The sequence below is a fragment of the Oncorhynchus mykiss genome, chromosome 27 (assembly GCF_057628025.1).
Source record: "Oncorhynchus mykiss isolate SJ-2025 chromosome 27, ASM5762802v1, whole genome shotgun sequence".
Taxonomy (NCBI): domain Eukaryota; kingdom Metazoa; phylum Chordata; class Actinopteri; order Salmoniformes; family Salmonidae; genus Oncorhynchus; species Oncorhynchus mykiss.
In genome coordinates, this window is record NC_143048.1 from 50,127,432 (window position 1) to 50,147,500 (window position 20,069).

The window sequence follows — 20,069 nt, forward strand, 5'->3', positions numbered from 1 at the left end:
AAGCAATGCCACTGTTTTTAATACATACAATCAAATCAGATGCAAAACATTTGTCTTTACCAAAAGTACAGTCATTCCAAAAGCACCTTCCTGGAACTACATACAATATAAAACAATGAGATTAGTGGATGTTGAACTGACTGTCGAATCAAATAATACTGTACTATAGATATCACTACTGGAAAACAAAAAACCTGTTGCTTGCTGCACAGATTGAAACTCCCTCTCTCTCTCTCTCTCTCTCTCTCCCCCTCCCTCCCTCCCTCTCTCTCCCTCCCTCTCTCTCTCTCCCTCCCTCTCTCTCTCCCCCTCCCTCCCTCCCTCTCTCTCCCTCCCTCTCTCTCTCTCCCTCCCTCTCTCTCTCCCCCTCCCTCCCTCTCTCTCCCCCTCCCTCCCTCCCTCTCTCTCTCCCCCTCCCTCCCTCCCTCTCTCCCCCTCCCTCCCTCTCTCTCCCCCTCCCTCCCTCTCTCTCCCCCTCCCTCCCTCTCCCTCCCTCTCTCTCCCCTCCCTCTCTCCCACTCTCCCCCTCCCTCTCTCCCACTCTCTCCCTCTCCCTCCTTCTCTCATTCCATCTCTGACTCTGCTGCATTCAAGACTTATAAATCTTCAAAGAGCTTAACCCATCTGAGCCGCTTCCCCTACCCAGCTGCCCCCCTCCTTCCTCCTTCTCTCCCCCACTCCCTCCCTCCCCCACTCCTACTCCCCCCACTCCTCCCTCCTTCTCTCCTAATCTCCCCCCTCCCCCACTCCTCCCTCCTCTCCCTCCCTCCCACCTCCCCCACTCCTTCCTCCTACTCTCCCCCTCCCCCACCTTCCTCCTTCTCTCCCTCCCTCCCCCACTCCTACTCCCCCCTCCTTCTCTCCCCCGTCCCCCAGTCCCCTCTCTCTGTCTCTCTCTCTCTCTGTCTCTCTCTCTGTCTCTCTCTCTGTCTCTCTCTCTGTCTCTCTCTGTCTCTCTGTCTGTCTGTGTGTTTTTCCCTTCTTGTCCTTGATCACATATTTACATGCACAAAAATACTCTGGCAAACTGAGTGCCCTGCTGTGGTTTGGATAACTATAATGCAACAATTAAACAAGACAACAGGCTGTGTTGTGTGTGTATTGTGTGTTAGGCAGTGAGAGACAGGGAGACATATCGTATATGGGGTATTTCAAAATACTAACGGAATGACTTTCAATACTGTTTAAAAAATTAAAACAGGGTACCCTTGTCTCATGAGGGCTGAGGGGTTACGTGCTACACCACTGTTTATAACTATGAGAAATCTAAGATGTGTCAAACAAACAGCGCCCAACCCTGTGTTCCCGGGTGAGCTTCCCTAGCGAACAGGCTCAGTAATGAAGGGACGTCTCCTCGAGGTACTGAGCCAGAGCTTCCCTAGCGAACAGGCTCAGTAATGAAGGGACGTCTCCTCGAGGTACTGAGCCAGAGCTTCCCTAGCGAACAGGCTCAGTAATGAAGGGACTTCTCCTCGAGGTACTGAGCCAGAGCTTCCCTAGCGAACAGGCTCAGTAATGAAGGGACGTCTCCTCGAGGTACTGAGCCAGAGCTTCCCTAGCGAACAGGCTCAGTAATGAAGGGACGTCTCCTCGAGGTACTGAGCCAGAGCTTCCCTATCGAACAGGCTCAGTAATGAAGGGACGTCTCCTCGAGGTACTGAGCCAGAGCTTCCCTGGCGAACAGGCTCAGTAATGAAGGGACGTCTCCTCGAGGTACTGAGCCAGAGCTTCCCTAGCGAACAGGCTCAGTAATGAAGGGACTTCTCCTCGAGGTACTGAGCCAGAGCTTCCCTAGCGAACAGGCTCAGTAATGAAGGGACGTCTCCTCGAGGTACTGAGCCAGAGCTTCCCTAGCGAACAGGCTCAGTAATGAAGGGACTTCTCCTCGAGGTACTGAGCCAGAGCTTCCCTAGCGAACAGGCTCAGTAATGAAGGGACGTCTCCTCGAGGTACTGAGCCAGAGCTTCCCTAGCGAACAGGCTCAGTAATGAAGGGACGTCTCCTCGAGGTACTGAGCCACAGCTTCCCTATCGAACAGGCTCAGTAATGAAGGGACGTCTCCTCGAGATACTGAGCCAAAGCTTCCCTATCGAACAGGCTCAGTAATGAAGGGACGTCTCCTCGAGGTACTGAGCCAGAGCTTCCCTATCGAACAGGCTCAGTAATGAAGGGACGTCTCCTCGAGGTACTGAGCCAGAGCTTCCCTATCGAACAGGCTCAGTAATGAAGGGACGTCTCCTCGAGGTACTGAGCCAGAGCTTCCCTATCGAACAGGCTCAGTAATGAAGGGACGTCTCCTCGAGGTACTGAGCCAGAGCTTCCCTGGCGAACAGGCTCAGTAATGAAGGGACGTCTCCTCGAGGTACTGAGCCAGAGCTTCCCTATCGAACAGGCTCAATAATGAAGGGACGTCTCCTCGAGGTACTGAGCCAGAGCTTCCCTAGCGAACAGGCTCAGTAATGAAGGGACGTCTCCTCGAGGTACTGAGCCAGAGCTTCCCTATCGAACAGGCTCAGTAATGAAGGGACGTCTCCTCAAGGTACTGAGCCAAAGCTTCCCTAGCGAACAGGCTCAGTAATGAAGGGACGTCTCCTCGAGGTACTGAGCCAGAGCTTCCCTAGCGAACAGGCTCAGTAATGAAGGGACTTCTCCTCGAGGTACTGAGCCAGAGCTTCCCTAGCAAACAGGCTCAGTAATGAAGGGACTTCTCCTCGAGGTACTGAGCCAGAGCTTCCCTAGCGAACAGGCTCAGTAATGAAGGGACGAGTTAATTAGTCAGTGACTTGAGCAGGACCCATCATCTCTCTGAACCCACACACACACTTCCCTATCCTTGTGGGGACCAAACAATTCATTCCAATTCAAAATCCTATGTTCCTTAATCCTAACCGTTACCCTTAACCCTGACCCCAATTGTAACCCTAACGCTAACCCTTGACCCTTAACCCTAACCCTAACCCCTAAGCCTAAAATAGCCTTTTTCCTTGTGGGTAAAATGTCCCCACTTGTCAGAATGTTGTTTTGTTATCGTTGTGAAGAGTTCTGGTCGCCACAAGGAGAGTAAAACCAAAAAGATACACACACACACACACGTCCACAAACACACACACTCACGTCCACAAACACACACACACACGTCCACATACACACACGTCCACAAACACACACACTCACGTCCACACACACACACACACACACTCACGTCCACAAACACACACACTCACATCCACAAACACACACACTCACGGGGAGGGGACCCTTCCTGGCACACTAAGGGATAAGCCCTGGCTGGAGGGAACGTAGCAGAGTGAAACTTCACACCTGTCCCAGCTGGTTCAGGAGGGACCTGTCCCATCTTGTCCTGGTTCAGGAGAGACCTGTCCCATCTTGTCCTGGTTCAGGAGGGACCTGTCCCATCTTGTCCTGGTTCAGGAGAGACCTGTCCCATCTTGTCCTGGTTCAGGAGAGACCTGTCCCATCTTGTCCTGGTTCAGGAGGGACCTGTCCCATCTTGTCCTGGTTCAGGAGGGACCTGTCCCATCTTGTCCTGGTTCAGGAGGGACCTGTCCCAGCTGGTTCAGGAGAGACCTGTCCCATCTTGTCCTGGTTCAGGAGGGACCTGTCCCATCTTGTCCTGGTTCAGGAGGGACCTGTCCCATCTTGTCCTGGTTCAGGAGGGACCTGTCCCATCTTGTCCTGGTTCAGGAGGGACCTGTCCCATCTTGTCCTGGTTCAGGAGGGACCTGTCCCATCTTGTCCTGGTTCAGGAGGGACCTGTCCCATCTTGTCCTGGTTCAGGAGGGACCTGTCCCATCTTGTCCTGGTTCAGGAGGGACCTGTCCCATCTTGTCCTGGTTCAGGAGGGACCTGTCCCATCTTGTCCTGGTTCAGGAGGGACCTGTCCCATCTTGTCCTGGTTCAGGAGGGACCTGTCCCATCTTGTCCTGGTTCAGGAGGGACCTGTCCCATCTTGTCCTGGTTCAGGAGGGACCTGTCCCATCTTGTCCTGGTTCAGGAGGGACCTGTCCCATCTTGTCCTGGTTCAGGAGGGACCTGTCCCATCTTGTCCTGGTTCAGGAGGGACCTGTCCCATCTTGTCCTGGTTCAGGAGGGACCTGTCCCATCTTGTCCTGGTTCAGGAGAGACCTGTCCCAGCTGGTTCAGGAGGGACCTGTCCCATCTTGTCCTGGTTCAGGAGAGACCTGTCCCAGCTGGTTCAGGAGAGACCTGTCCCATCTTGTCCTGGTTCAGGAGGGACCTGTCCCATCTTGTCCTGGTTCAGGAGAGACCTGTCCCAGCTGGTTCAGGAGAGACCTGTCCCATCTTGTCCTGGTTCAGGAGGGACCTGTCCCATCTTGTCCTGGTTCAGGAGGGACCTGTCCCATCTTGTCCTGGTTCAGGAGGGACCTGTCCCATCTTGTCCTGGTTCAGGAGAGACCTGTCCCAGCTGGTTCAGGAGAGACCTGTCCCATCTTGTCCTGGTTCAGGAGGGACCTGTCCCATCTTGTCCTGGTTCAGGAGAGACCTGTCCCAGCTGGTTCAGGAGAGACCTGTCCCATCTTGTCCTGGTTCAGGAGGGACCTGTCCCATCTTGTCCTGGTTCAGGAGGGACCTGTCCCATCTTGTCCTGGTTCAGGAGGGACCTGTCCCAGCTGGTTCAGGAGAGACCTGTCGTAACAGTTCTATAATCTGGTCCTTTCCTGATAAAAATCACTCAATCACTCCTGTCCCGTCTTGTCCTGGTTCAGGAGAGACCTGTCCCAGCTGGTTCAGGAGAGACCTGTCCCATCTTGTCCTGGTTCAGGAGAGACTGTAGACTGTAGTCTACAGCTGACCCCTGAGCACATTAAACTGTAGTCTACAGCTGACCTCTGAGCACATTACACTGTAGTCTACAGCTGACCTCTGAGCACATTAAACTGTAGTCTACAGCTGACCTCTGAGCACATTACACTGTAGTCTACAGCTGACCTCTGAGCACATTAAACTGTAGTCTACAGCTGACCTCTGAGCACATTAAACTGTAGTCTACAGCTGACCTCTGAGCACATTACACTGTAGTCTACAGCTGACCCCTGAGCACATTAAACTGTAGTCTACAGCTGTTCCCTGAGCACATTAAACTGTAGTCTACAGCTGACCTCTGAGCACATTAAACTGTAGTCTACAGCTGACCTCTGAGGACATTAAACTGTAGTCTACAGCTGACCTCTGAGCACATTACACTGTAGTCTACAGCTGACCCCTGAGCACATTAAACTGTAGTCTACAGCTGACCTCTGAGGACATTAAACTGTAGTCTACAGCTGACCTCTGAGCACATTCAACTGTAGTCTACAGCTGACCTCTGAGCACATTAAACTGTAGTCTACAGCTGAACCCTGAGCACATTACACTGTAGTCTACAGCTGACCTCTGAGCACATTCAACTGTAGTCTACAGCTGACCCCTGAGCACATTACACTGTAGTCTACAGCTGACCCCTGAGCACATTAAACTGTAGTCTACAGCTGACCTCTGAGCACATTAAACTGTAGTCTACAGCTGACCTCTGAGCACATTAAACTGTAGTCTACAGCTGACCCCTGAGCACATTCAACTGTAGTCTACAGCTGACCTCTGAGCACATTAAACTGTAGTCTACAGCTGACCTCTGAGCACATTAAACTGTAGTCTACAGCTGACCTCTGAGCACATTAAACTGTAGTCTACAGCTGACCTCTGAGCACATTAAACTGTAGTCTACAGCTGACCTCTGAGCACATTAAACTGTAGTCTACAGCTGACCTCTGAGCACATTACACTGTAGTCTACAGCTGACCCCTGAGCACATTAAACTGTAGTCTACAGCTGACCTCTGAGCACATTAAACTGTAGTCTACAGCTGACCTCTGAGCACATTAAACTGTAGTCTACAGCTGACCTCTGAGCACATTACACTGTAGTCTACAGCTGACCCCTGAGCACATTAAACTGTAGTCTACAGCTGACCTCTGAGGACATTAAACTGTAGTCTACAGCTGACCTCTGAGCACATTACACTGTAGTCTACAGCTGACCTCTGAGCACATTAAACTGTAGTCTACAGCTGACCTCTGAGCACATTAAACTGTAGTCTACAGCTGACCTCTGAGCACATTACACTGTAGTCTACAGCTGACCTCTGAGCACATTAAACTGTAGTCTACAGCTGACCTCTGAGCACATTACACTGTAGTCTACAGCTGACCCCTGAGCACATTCAACTGTAGTCTACAGCTGACCTCTGAGCACATTAAACTGTAGTCTACAGCTGACCCCTGAGCACATTACACTGTAGTCTACAGCTGACCCCTGAGCACATTAAACTGTAGTCTACAGCTGACCCCTGAGCACATTAAACTGTAGTCTACAGCTGACCCCTGAGCACATTACACTGTAGTCTACAGCTGACCTCTGAGCACATTACACTGTAGTCTACAGCTGACCTCTGAGCACATTACACTGTAGTCTACAGCTGACCTCTGAGCACATTAAACTGTAGTCTACAGCTGACCCCTGAGCACATTACACTGTAGTCTACAGCTGACCTCTGAGCACATTACACTGTAGTCTACAGCTGACCTCTGAGCACATTACACTGTAGTCTACAGCTGACCTCTGAGCACATTAAACTGTAGTCTACAGCTGACCTCTGAGCACATTAAACTGTAGTCTACAGCTGACCTCTGAGCACATTCAACTGTAGTCTACAGCTGACCCCTGAGCACATTAAACTGTAGTCTACAGCTGACCCCTGAGCACATTACACTGTAGTCTACAGCTGACCTCTGAGCACATTAAACTGTAGTCTACAGCTGACCTCTGAGCACATTACACTGTAGTCTACAGCTGACCCCTGAGCACATTAAACTGTAGTCTACAGCTGACCCCTGAGCACATTAAACTGTAGTCTACAGCTGACCTCTGAGGACATTAAACTGTAGTCTACAGCTGACCTCTGAGGACATTAAACTGTAGTCTACAGCTGACCTCTGAGCACATTAAACTGTAGTCTACAGCTGACCTCTGAGCACATTACACTGTAGTCTACAGCTGACCTCTGAGCACATTAAACTGTAGTCTACAGCTGACCTCTGAGCACATTACACTGTAGTCTACAGCTGACCCCTGAGCACATTAAACTGTAGTCTACAGCTGACCTCTGAGCACATTACACTGTAGTCTACAGCTGACCCCTGAGCACATTACACTGTAGTCTACAGCTGACCCCTGAGCACATTAAACTGTAGTCTACAGCTGACCCCTGAGCACATTAAACTGTAGTCTACAGCTGACCCCTGAGCACATTCAACTGTAGTCAACAGCTGACCCCTGAGCACATATGAACTTTGACAACATGAATGTAAGTGTCAGTACTGCATAAGTAAATCTGTTAATTTCACTCTTCACCTCAGATGACACGGGTTTAGTTAAAAACTGCTTGATGTTAAAGTTGTTAAAGTCAAAGTTGTTAAAGTTGTTAGGAGTAGAGCAGCTATGCCACAGCAGGCCTCGTGTCCCTTGACCCTCATGTACTTGGTTCCCTCATTGTCAAAGACAACTCCATCAAATGAAGCTATGCTAACGGCTCCTTGGCTGCGACAAGTTGTCGCATCATCCTCTATTGAAGGGTTAATCATTTAGCCCACTGACGTATGTTGGTGTCTGAGGTAGCCTAGTGACTGCCTACAACTGGAGCGAGGCACAAGAATGAGCCAACAGATGGGGGAAGGGGGGGGGATGACCGTTAATTTTATTTATTTTTTAAACCCTACACAACTGTTTTCTTAATTAAATGCTCTACATGACATATTTCAACCCCAAAACAACTATGTTGATAACTATTCCTGTACTGCCTTCCTGTGGACTGTTGATCCTGTCATATCCTGTCCCAAACTTGACTCGAGAACTATAACTCCCATTCCTACCAGAATCCCACGCGACCCACGCGACCCGAAGGAGTTCTCTTCCTGTGTCGACCTCTACTGAGCAGCAACCCACGTTCCTGTGACTGTCGCCATATAGCTAAATCCCATGGCTGGAGAGAACGCCCCACACCACAGTCACCTGTGGCTGTCATCAGCTCACCAGGCCACCAGAGGCTGCAGCACTTCCAACCACACACATTAACTCAGCCCCAAGGATTAGCTAAGGGCTAACTCAGCTCTTGCTCAAACACTGAACTACTAAAACGTAGCCGCTGTCTGAGTTCTGGACTATACGGAGAGCTGTGTGTGCTGTCCAAACTCCTCCCAACGACTTTCAATACAGTGAATCAATTGGAAAATGACTGGAAGATGGCTTAAGGGGCCCTGTAAAAACGTGTTGTTGTTGCTGCTCCTCCTCCTCTCCCAGACTCCGTGAAGCCGTGCAGTAGCAGTGGGCCAAGAGGGGATGTTGACATGTGGTTAGAAAGATGATGTCATAGTCTGACTAGTCACTGCAGGCAGAACAATATGGTCTCACAGGGAAATGAACTGTGACTGCCTATTGAATTAAAGTGAGTTTAATCATGGTGGTGTCCAGCGTGAATACTAAAGGACTACTAAAGGAATACTAAAGGAGTACTAAAGGAGTACTAAAGGAGTACTAAAGGACTACTAAAGGAATACTAAAGGACTACTAAAGGACTACTAAAGGACTACTAAAGGACTACTAAAGGAATACTAAAGGAGTACTAAAGGACTACTAAAGGAATACTAAAGGACTACTAAAGGAATACTATGTAAAAAAAAAGGTTAATACTAAAGTAATACTAAAGGAGTACTAAAGGAATACTAAAGGAGTACTAAAGGAGTAAAGGAGTACTAAAGGAATACTAAAGGAGTACTAAAGGAGTACTAAAGGAATACTAAAGGAGTACTAAAGTAATACTAAAGGAATACTAAAGGACTACTAAAGGAATACTATGTAACAAAAGGTTAATACTAAAGGACTACTAAAGGAATACTAAAGGAATACTAAAGGAGTACTAAAGGAATACTAAAGGACTACTAAAGGAATACTAAAGGAGTACTAAAGGAATACTAAAGGAGTACTAAAGGAATACTAAAGGACTACTAAAGGAATACTAAAGGACTACTAAAATAATACTAAAGGACTACTAAAGGAATACTAAAGGAGTACTAAAGGAATAAATACTAAAGGAGTACTAAAGGACTACTAAAGGACTACTAAAATAGTACTAAAGGAGTACTAAAGGAGTACTAAAGGAATACTAAAGGAGTACTAAAGGAGTACTAAAGGAATACTAAAGGAGTACTAAAGTAATACTAAAGGAATACTAAAGGACTACTAAAGGAATACTATGTAACAAAAGGTTAATACTAAAGGACTACTAAAGGAATACTAAAGGAATACTAAAGGAGTACTAAAGGAATACTAAAGGAGTACTAAAGGAGTACTAAAGGAATACTAAAGGAGTACTAAAGGAATACTAAAGGAGTACTAAAGTAATACTAAAGGAATACTAAAGGACTACTAAAGGAATACTATGTAACAAAAGGTTAATACTAAAGGACTACTAAAGGAATACTAAAGGAATACTAAAGGAGTACTAAAGGAGTACTAAAGGAATACTAAAGGAGTACTAAAGGAGTACTAAAGGAATACTAAAGGAGTACTAAAGTAATACTAAAGGAATACTAAAGGACTACTAAAGGAATACTATGTAACAAAAGGTTAATACTAAAGGACTACTAAAGGAATACTAAAGGAATACTAAAGGAGTACTAAAGGAATACTAAAGGACTACTAAAGGAATACTAAAGGAGTACTAAAGGAATACTAAAGGAGTACTAAAGGAATACTAAAGGACTACTAAAGGAATACTAAAGGACTACTAAAATAATACTAAAGGACTACTAAAGGAATACTAAAGGAGTACTAAAGGAATAAATACTAAAGGAGTACTAAAGGACTACTAAAGGACTACTAAAATAGTACTAAAGGAGTACTAAAGGAGTACTAAAGGAATACTAAAGGAGTACTAAAGGAGTACTAAAGGAATACTAAAGGAGTACTAAAGTAATACTAAAGGAATACTAAAGGACTACTAAAGGAATACTATGTAACAAAAGGTTAATACTAAAGGACTACTAAAGGAATACTAAAGGAATACTAAAGGAGTACTAAAGGAATACTAAAGGACTACTAAAGGAATACTAAAGGAGTACTAAAGGAGTACAAAAGGACTACTAAAGGAGTACAAAAGGAGTACTAAAGGAGTACTAAAGGAGTACTAAAGGAGTACAAAAGGAGTACTAAACGAGTACTAAAGGACTTCTAAAGGAGTACTAAAGGAGTACTAAACGAGTACTAAAGGACTACTAAACGAGTACTAAAGGACTACTAAAGGACTACTAAAGGACTACTAAAGGAGTACTAAAGGACTACTAAAGGAGTAATAAAGGAGTACTAAAGGAATACTAAAGGAGTACTAAAGTAATAGTAAAGGAATAAATACTAAAGGAGTACTAAAGGACTACTAAAGGACTACTAAAAGAGCACTAAAGGAGTACTAAAGGAGTACTAAATGAATACTAAAGGAGTACTAAAGGAGTACTAAAGGAATACTAAAGGAGTACTAAAGTAATACTAAAGGAATACTAAAGGACTACTAGAGGAGTACTAAAGTAATACTAGAGGAGTACTAAAGTAATACCAACGGAGTACTAAAGGAATACTAAAGGAGTACTAAAGGAATACTAAAGGAATACTAAAGGAGTACTAAAGTAATACTAAAGGAGTACTAAAGTAATACTAAAGGAATACTAAAGGACTACTAAAGGAGTACTATGTAACAAAAGGTTAATACTAAAGTAATAGCAGTGTTACTTGACAAGCATACGACCAGTGTGTAAAGTGTTACCTAACAGGCTGAGAGGTGACCATTACAGAATTGAGAGATGTGAGTGTTTTCTCACCGTAGCGTGGGTCAAGTCGCGGGTCGAGGCGCGGGTCGAGGCGCGGGTCGAGCCAAGAGGTGGTTTTGTTCTTGTGGTTGATGTAGTAGACCTCTCCCTCTGAGGTTACGGCCTGTTCCCAGCAGTCAGGGAGAGGACCTTAGAGAGGACAGGGAGGTTAGGCTGGAGCTGGACAGGCAGGGAGAGGACCTTAGAGAGGACAGGGAGGTTAGGCTGGACAGGCAGGGAGAGGACCTTAGAGAGGACAGGGAGGTTAGGCTGGACAGGCAGGGAGAGGACCTTAGAGAGGACAGGGAGGTTAGGCTGGAGCTGGACAGGCAGGGAGAGGACCTTAGAGAGGACAGGGAGGTTAGGCTGGAGCTGGACAGGCAGGGAGAGGACCTTAGAGAGGACAGGGAGGTTAGGCTGGACAGGCAGGGAGAGGACCTTAGAGAGGACAGGGAGGTTAGGCTGGAGCTGGACATGCAGGGAGAGGACCTTAGAGAGGACAGGGAGGTTAGGCTGGAGCTGGACAGGCAGGGAGAGGACCTTAGAGAGGACAGGGAGGTTAGGCTGGAGCTGGACAGGCAGGGAGAGGACCTTAGAGAGGACAGGGAGGTTAGGCTGGACAGGCAGGGTGTGTGTGGAAGGAGGGGGAAAGTGACTTTACTAAGTTCCCAGGCATACAGTGTGTGGATGCAGGGTTGCATCACAGGATGATACTGACCAAATCAAAAACAGCTAGTTACAGGAAAACACACCAATAAAGACAGAAACAGAAAGTCATTTGGATGGGTATGTTAAACATCTGTTTCAAACGATATTTAAATTAGCATAGAATATAGTATATGAACAAAGCCACCACTCTTGAGATGTTAAAATAGTAGAAGCTCTGTAAGTACTGTCATACTGATGTAGGTGAATAAAAGGTCAAAATAACAAACAGAAAAACCTAGAACCTATTCAGAAGTACTAACCATAGCCGTGGTTGGTAGCGGTTGCCACTGACGACAGATAAACGTGTCAATCACCAAGGCACAAACATGTTAAAAACTATTCTTGTTCCAACTCTCTAACCCCACCTGGGAAGAAGCTCACCAGGACACTGAGGCAGCTCACTAACATGAGTTTACAGTTTTATTAGTTGTATGTACAGGATACATATGGTATACAGCCTCCAACTAGAGGCAAAAGAAACACACAACTGTTTAGGAGAGGTGCTGGCTAACGGAGTAGAATACCTGTTTAGGAGAGGTGCTGGCTAGCAGAGTAGAACACCTGTTTAGGAGAGGTGAGAGTCTACAATGACAGTATAATGAGAGTGGGACAATTATTGCCCGCCATCCTGAGTTGATTAAACAATACGACCTAATATGGTGAACATTATTCTGGATCATTGGACAGCAGGTAGCCCAGTGGTTAGAGTAGGTAGCCTAGTGGTTAGAGCAGGTAGCCTAGTGGTTAGAGCAGGTAGCCTAGTGGTTAGAGCAAGTAGCCTAGTGGTTAGAGCAGGTAGCCTCGTGGTTAGAGCAGGTAGCCTAGTGGTTAGAGGCAGGCAGCCTAGTGGTTAGAGCAGGTAGCCTATTGGTTAGAACAGGTAGCCTAGTGGTTAGAGCAGGTAGCCTAGTGGTTAGAGCAGGTAGCCCAGTGGTTAGAGCCTAGTGGTTAGAGGCAGATAGCCTAGTGGTTAGAGGCAGGTAGCCCAGTGGTTAGAGCAGGTAGCCTAGTGGTTAGAGCAGGTAGCCTAGTGGTTAGAGCAGGTAGCCCAGTGGTTAGAGCAGGTAGCCCAGTGGTTAGAGCAGGTAGCCCAGTGGTTAGAGGCAGATAGCCTAGTGGTTAGAGGCAGGTAGCCCAGTGGTTAGAGCAGGTAGCCTAGTGGTTAGAGGCAGGTAGCCCAGTGGTTAGAGCAGGTAGCCTAGTGGTTAGAGGCAGGTAGCCCAGTGGTTAGAGCAGGTAGCCTAGTGGTTAGAGCAGGTAGCCTAGTGGTTAGAGCAGGTAGCCTAGTGGTTAGAGCAGGTAGCCTAGTGGTTAGAGCAGGTAGCCTAGTGGTTAGAGGCAGGTAGCCTAGTGGTTAGAGGCAGGTAGCCTAGTGGTTAGAGCAGGTAGCCTAGTGGTTAGAGTGTTGTTGGACTAGTAACAGAAAGGTTGCAAGATCGAATCCCAGAGATGACAAGGTAAAAAACCTGCCGTTCTGCCCCTGAACAAGGCAGTTAAGCCACTGTTCCCCGGTAGTGTAAGACTCCACAGCCATAGTTATTTAACAAAGTAGCACCTTGTAGCATCTTCAGGCCTAATGTACCGTCAACACCCCACCCACCCCCCTCCAGAGATCTAACCCTTCAGGGCTAATGAACCATCAACACCCCACCCACCCCCCTCCAGAGATCTAACCCTTCAGGCTTAATGTACCATCAACACCCCACCCACCCCCCTCCAGAGATCTTACCCTTCAGGTGGTCTGAGATCTAATCCATTAAAAAAAGCTTGTTTTGCCTTTAGTTTAACTCTGTGGTCTATGATGCACTGGTACAGGGCTGCCCGTGTGAGTCTGTGTCCGATTGTGAGTCTGCGTCTGACTGTGAGTCTGCGTCCGACTGTGTGAGTCTGCGTCCGACTGTGTGAGTCTGCGTCCGACTGGGTGAGTCTGCGTCCGACTGGGTGAGTCTGCGTCCGACTGTGTGAGTCTGCGTCCGACTGTGCGAGTCTGCGTCCGACTGTGCGAGTCTGCGTCCGACTGTGCGAGTCTGCGTCCGACTGTGCGGGTCTGCGTCCGACTGTGCGGGTCTGCGTCCGACTGTGCGGGTCTGCGTCCGACTGTGCGGGTCTGCGTCCGACTGTGCGGGTCTGCGTCCGACTGTGCGGGTCTGCGTCCGACTGTGCGGGTCTGCGTCCGACTGTGCGGGTCTGCGTCCGACTGTGCGGGTCTGCGTCCGACTGTGCGGGTCTGCGTCCGACTGTGCGGGTCTGCGTCCGACTGTGCGGGTCTGCGTCCGACTGTGCGGGTCTGCGTCCGACTGTGCGGGTCTGCGTCCGACTGTGCGGGTCTGCGTCCGACTGTGCGGGTCTGCGTCCGACTGTGCGGGTCTGCGTCCGACTGTGCGGGTCTGCGTCCGACTGTGCGGGTCTGCGTCCGACTGTGCGGGTCTGCGTCCGACTGTGTGGGTCTGCGTCCGACTGTGTGAGTCTGCGTCCGACTGTGTGAGTCTGCGTCCGACTGTGTGAGTCTGCGTCCGACTGTGTGAGTCTCTGTCCGACTGAGTCTCTGTCCGACTGAGTCTCTGTCCGACTCTGAGTCTCTGTCCCGACTGTGTGAGTCTCTGTCCGACTGTGTGAGTCTCTGTCCGACTGTGTGAGTCTCTGTCCGACTGTGTGAGTCTGCGTCCGACTGGGTGAGTCTGCGTCCGACTGGGTGAGTCTGCGTCCGACTGTGAGTCTCTGTCCGACTGTGAGTCTCTGTCCGACTGTGAGTCTGTGTCCGACTGTGAGTCTGTGTCCGAGTGTGCGTGAGCGTGTACTGACCACTAGCAGGGCTCATGATGTTCTGTTGCTGGACTGGTACAGGGCTGGTGGGAGGGGCCTGGTTCATCTGTAGGAGGGCCTTACGAGGGTCCAGCCAGGTGGTCGACTGGTCCAGATGGCTGCACAGAGAGAGAAGAGAAGAGTTGAACGAAATGAGCATGTTTGATGATGAACTTCCCTTGCCTTCGCAGAATTCTACTGTCCGTTTCATGGAATTAGTGTGAGGCATCACTTATGAGGAATCATTTATGAGGCGTCACTTATGATGAATCACTTATGAGGAGTCACTTACAGTTCCAACAAATGTCTGGAAAGGTTCCAGTTTAAGCAGGGTTGGACCAGATAATGGAAGCCTATGAAGCTGTAGCAGACGCCCTCAAACCATGAACAGCTCTGTAGCCTAAATATGGTCTATATCAGTGGATGACCCATCCCATGCGGTGTTTATAGATACCTAGAGGTTACGACCCATCCCATGTGGTGTTTATAGATACCTAGAGGTTACGACCCATCCCATGTGGTGTTTATAGATACCTAGAGGTTACGACCCATCCCACGTGGTGTTTATAGATACCTAGAGGTTACGACCCATCCCACGTGGTGTTTATAGACACCTAGAGGTTACGACCCATCCCATGTGGTGTTTATAGATACCTAGAGGTTACGACCCATCCCACGTGGTGTTTATAGACACCTAGAGGTTACGACCCATCCCACGTGGTGTTTATAGATACCTAGAGGTTACGACCCATCCCACGTGGTGTTTATAGATACCTAGAGGTTACGACCCATCCCACGTGGTGTTTATAGATACCTAGAGGTTACGACCCATCCCACGTGGTGTTTATAGATACCTAGAGGTTACGACCCATCCCACGTGGTGTTTATAGATACCTAGAGGTTACGACCCATCCCACGTGGTGTTTATAGACACCTAGAGGTTACGACCCATCCCACGTGGTGTTTATAGATACCTAGAGGTTACGACCCATCCCACGTGGTGTTTATAGATACCTAGAGGTTACGACCCATCCCACGTGGTGTTTATAGATAGCTAGAGGTTACGACCCATCCCACGTGGTGTTTATAGATACCTAGAGGTTACGACCCATCCCATGTGGTGTTTATAGATACCTAGAGGTTACGACCCATCCCATGTGGTGTTTATAGATACCTAGAGGTTACGACCCATCCCATGTGGTGTTTATAGATACCTAGAGGTTACGACCCATCCCACATGGTGTTTATAGATAGCTAGAGGTTACGACCCATCCCACGTGGTGTTTATAGATACCTAGAGGTTACGACCCATCCCATGTGGTGTTTATAGATACCTAGAGGTTACGACCCATCCCACGTGGTGTTTATAGACACCTAGAGGTTACGACCCATCCCATGTGGTGTTTATAGATAGCTAGAGGTTACGACCCATCCCATGTGGTGTTTATAGATACCTAGAGGTTACGACCCATTCCACGTGGTGTTTATAGATACCTAGAGGTTACGACCCATCCCATGTGGTGTTTATAGATACCTAGAGGTTACGACCCATCCCATGTGATGTTTATAGATACCTAGAGGTTACGACCCATCCCACGTGGTGTTTATAGACACCTAGAGGTTACGACCCATCCCATGTGGTGTTTATAGATACCTAGAGGTTACGACCCATTCCATGTGGTGTTTATAGATACCTAGAGGTTACAACCCATTCCATGTGGTGTTTATAGATACCTAGAGGTTACGACCCATTCCATGTGGTGTTTATAGATACCTAGAGGTTACGACCCATCCCATGTGGTGTTTATAGATAGCTAGAGGTTACGACCCATCCCATGTGGTGTTTATAGATAGCTAGAGGTTACGACCCATCCCACGTGGTGTTTATAGATACCTAGAGGTTACGACCCATTCCATGTGGTGTTTATAGATACCTAGAGGTTACGACCCATCCCATGCGGTGTTTATAGATACCTAGAGGTTAAGACGCATCCCATGTGGTGTTTATAGATAGCTAGAGGTTACGACCCATCCCATGTGGTGTTTATAGATAGATAGAGGTTACGACCCATTCCATGTGGTGTTTATAGATACCTAGAGGTTACGACCCATCCCATGTGGTGTTTATAGATAGCTAGAGGTTACGACCCATCCCACGTGGTGTTTATAGATAGCTAGAGGTTACGACCCATTCCATGTGGTGTTTATAGATACCTAGAGGTTACGACCCATCCCATGTGGTGTTTATAGATAGCTAGAGGTTACGACCCATCCCATGTGGTGTTTATAGATAGCTAGAGGTTACGACCCATCCCACGTGGTGTTTATAGATAGCTAGAGGTTACGAGCCATTCCATTTGGTGTTTATAGACAGCTAGAGGTTACGACCCATCCCATGTGGTGTTTATAGATAGCTAGAGGTTACGACCCATCCCACGTGGTGTTTATAGATAGCTAGAGGTTACGACCCATCCCATGTGGTGTTTATAGATACCTAGAGGTTACAACCCATCCCATGTGGTGTTTATAGATACCTAGAGGTTACGACCCATCCCATGCGGTGTTTATAGATAGCTAGAGGTTACGACCCATCCCATGTGGTGTTTATAGATAGCTAGAGGTTACGACCCATCCCATGTGGTGTTTATAGATAGCTAGAGGTTACGACCCATCCCACGTGGTGTTTATAGATAGCTAGAGGTTACGACCCATTCCATGTGGTGTTTATAGACAGCTAGAGGTTACGACCCATCCCATGTGGTGTTTATAGATAGCTAGAGGTTACGACCCATCCCACGTGGTTTTTATAGATAGCTAGAGGTTACGACCCATCCCATGTGGTGTTTATAGATACCTAGAGGTTACGACCCATCCCATGTGGTGTTTATAGATAGCTAGAGGTTACGACCCATCCCATGTGGTGTTTATAGATAGCTAGAGGTTACGACCCATCCCATGTGGTGTTTATAGATAGCTAGAGGTTACGACCCATCCCACGTGGTGTTTATAGATAGCTAGAGGTTACGACCCATTCCATGTGGTGTTTATAGACAGCTAGAGGTTACGACCCATTCCATGTGGTGTTTATAGACAGCTAGAGGTTACGACCCATCCCATGTGGTGTTTATAGATAGCTAGAGGTTACGACCCATCCCACGTGGTGTTTATAGATAGCTAGAGGTTACGACCCATCCCATGTGGTGTTTATAGATACCTAGAGGTTACAACCCATCCCATGTGGTGTTTATAGATACCTAGAGGTTACGACCCATTCCATGTGGTGTTTATAGATAGCTAGAGGTTACGACCCATCCCATGTGGTGTTTATAGATAGCTAGAGGTTACGACCCATCCCACGTGGTGTTTATAGATACCTAGAGGTTACAACCCATTCCATGTGGTGTTTATAGATACCTAGAGGTTACGACCCATCCCACGTGGTGTTTATAGATACCTAGAGATTACGACCCATTCCAGTTGGTGTTTATAGATACCTAGAGTTTACAACCCATCCCACGTGGTGTTTATAGATACCTAGAGGTTACGACACATCCCACGTGGTTTTTATAGATACCTAGAGGTTACGACCCATCCCACGTGGTGTTTATAGATAGCTAGAGGTTACGACCCATTCCATGTAGTGTTTATAGATACCTAGAGGTTACGACCCATCCCATGTGGTGTTTATAGATAGCTAGAGGTTACGACCCATCCCACGTGGTGTTTATAGATACCTAGAGGTTACAACCCATTCCATGTGGTGTTTATAGATACCTAGAGGTTACGACCCATCCCACGTGGTGTTTATAGATACCTAGAGATTACGACCCATTCCAGTTGGTGTTTATAGATACCTAGAGTTTACAACCCATCCCACGTGGTGTTTATAGATACCTAGAGGTTACGACACATCCCACGTGGTTTTTATAGATACCTAGAGGTTACGACCCATCCCACGTGGTGTTTATAGATAGCTAGAGGTTACGACCCATTCCATGTAGTGTTTATAGATACCTAGAGGTTACGACCCATCCCATGTGGTGTTTATAGATAGCTAGAGGTTACGACCCATCCCACGTGGTGTTTATAGATACCTAGAGGTTACAACCCATTCCATGTGGTGTTTATAGATACCTAGAGGTTACGACCCATCCCATGTGGTGTTTATAGATATCTAGAGGTTACGACCCATCCCATGCAGTGTTTATAGATACCTAGAGGTTACGACCCATCCCATGTGGTGTTTATAGATAGCTAGAGGTTACGACCCATCCCATGTGGTGTTTATAGATAGCTAGAGGTTACGACCCATCCCACGTGGTGTTTATAGATAGCTAGAGGTTACGACCCATTCCATGTGGTGTTTATAGACAGCTAGAGGTTACGACCCATCCCATGTGGTGTTTATAGATAGCTAGAGGTTACGACCCATCCCACGTGGTTTTTATAGATAGCTAGAGGTTACGACCCATCCCATGTGGTGTTTATAGATACCTAGAGGTTACGACCCATCCCATGTGGTGTTTATAGATAGCTAGAGGTTACGACCCATCCCACGTGGTGTTTATAGACAGCTAGAGGTTACGACCCATCCCATGTGGTGTTTATAGATAGCTAGAGGTTACGACCCATCCCACGTGGTGTTTATAGATACCTAGAGGTTACGACCCATTCCATGTGGTGTTTATAGATAGCTAGAGGTTACGACCCATCCCATGTGGTGTTTATAGATAGCTAGAGGTTACGACCCATCCCACGTGGTGTTTATAGATACCTAGAGATTACGACCCATTCCATGTGGTGTTTATAGATAGCTAGAGGTTACGACCCATTCCATGTGGTGTTTATAGATACCTAGAGGTTACGACCCATCCCACGTGGTGTTTATAGATACCTAGATGTTACGACCCATCCCACGTGGTTTTTATAGATACCTAGAGGTTACGACCCATTCCATGTGGTGTTTATAGATAGCTAGAGGTTACGACCCATTCCACGTGGTGTTTATAGATACCTAGAGGTTACGACCCATCCCATGTGGTGTTTATAGATACCTAGAGGTTACGACCCATCCCATGTGGTGTTTATAGATAGCTTGAGGTTACGACCCATCCCATGTGGTGTTTATAGATACCTAGAGGTTACGACCCATCCCATGTGGTGTTTATAGATACTTCGAGGTTACGACCCATCCCACATGGTGTTTATAGATAGCTAGAGGTTACGACCCATCCCATGTGGTGTTTATAGATACCTAGAGGTTACGACCCATTCCACGTGGTGTTTATAGATACCTAGAGGTTACGACCCATCCCATGTGGTGTTTATAGATACCTAGAGGTTACGACCCATCCCATGTGGTGTTTATAGATATCTAGAGGTTACGACCCATCCCATGTGGTGTTTATAGATACCTAGAGGTTACGACCCATCCCATGTGGTGTTTATAGATAGCTAGAGGTTACGACCCATCCCATGTGGTGTTTATAGATACCTAGAGGTTACGACCCATCCCATGTGGTGTTTATAGATACCTAGAGGTTACGACCCATCCCATGTGGTGTTTATAGATAGCTAGAGGTTACAACCCATCCCATGTGGTGTTTATAGATACCTAGAGGTTAC

At 47.5% G+C, this 20,069-nt stretch overlaps 1 protein-coding gene across 1 annotated transcript in view; it reads right to left on the reverse strand.

The window, feature by feature from the left end:
* yap1 (Yes1 associated transcriptional regulator) overlaps nt 1-20,069 on the reverse strand; it is a 100,923-nt gene that overhangs the window by 35,149 nt on the left and 45,705 nt on the right. The window contains exons 3-4 of the mRNA XM_036965163.2: nt 14,445-14,563; nt 10,947-11,084 (exon numbers count right to left, since the gene is read on the reverse strand). Coding sequence (XP_036821058.2) covers nt 10,947-11,084; nt 14,445-14,563 — 257 coding nt within the window. The remainder of the gene's footprint in view (nt 1-10,946; nt 11,085-14,444; nt 14,564-20,069) is intronic.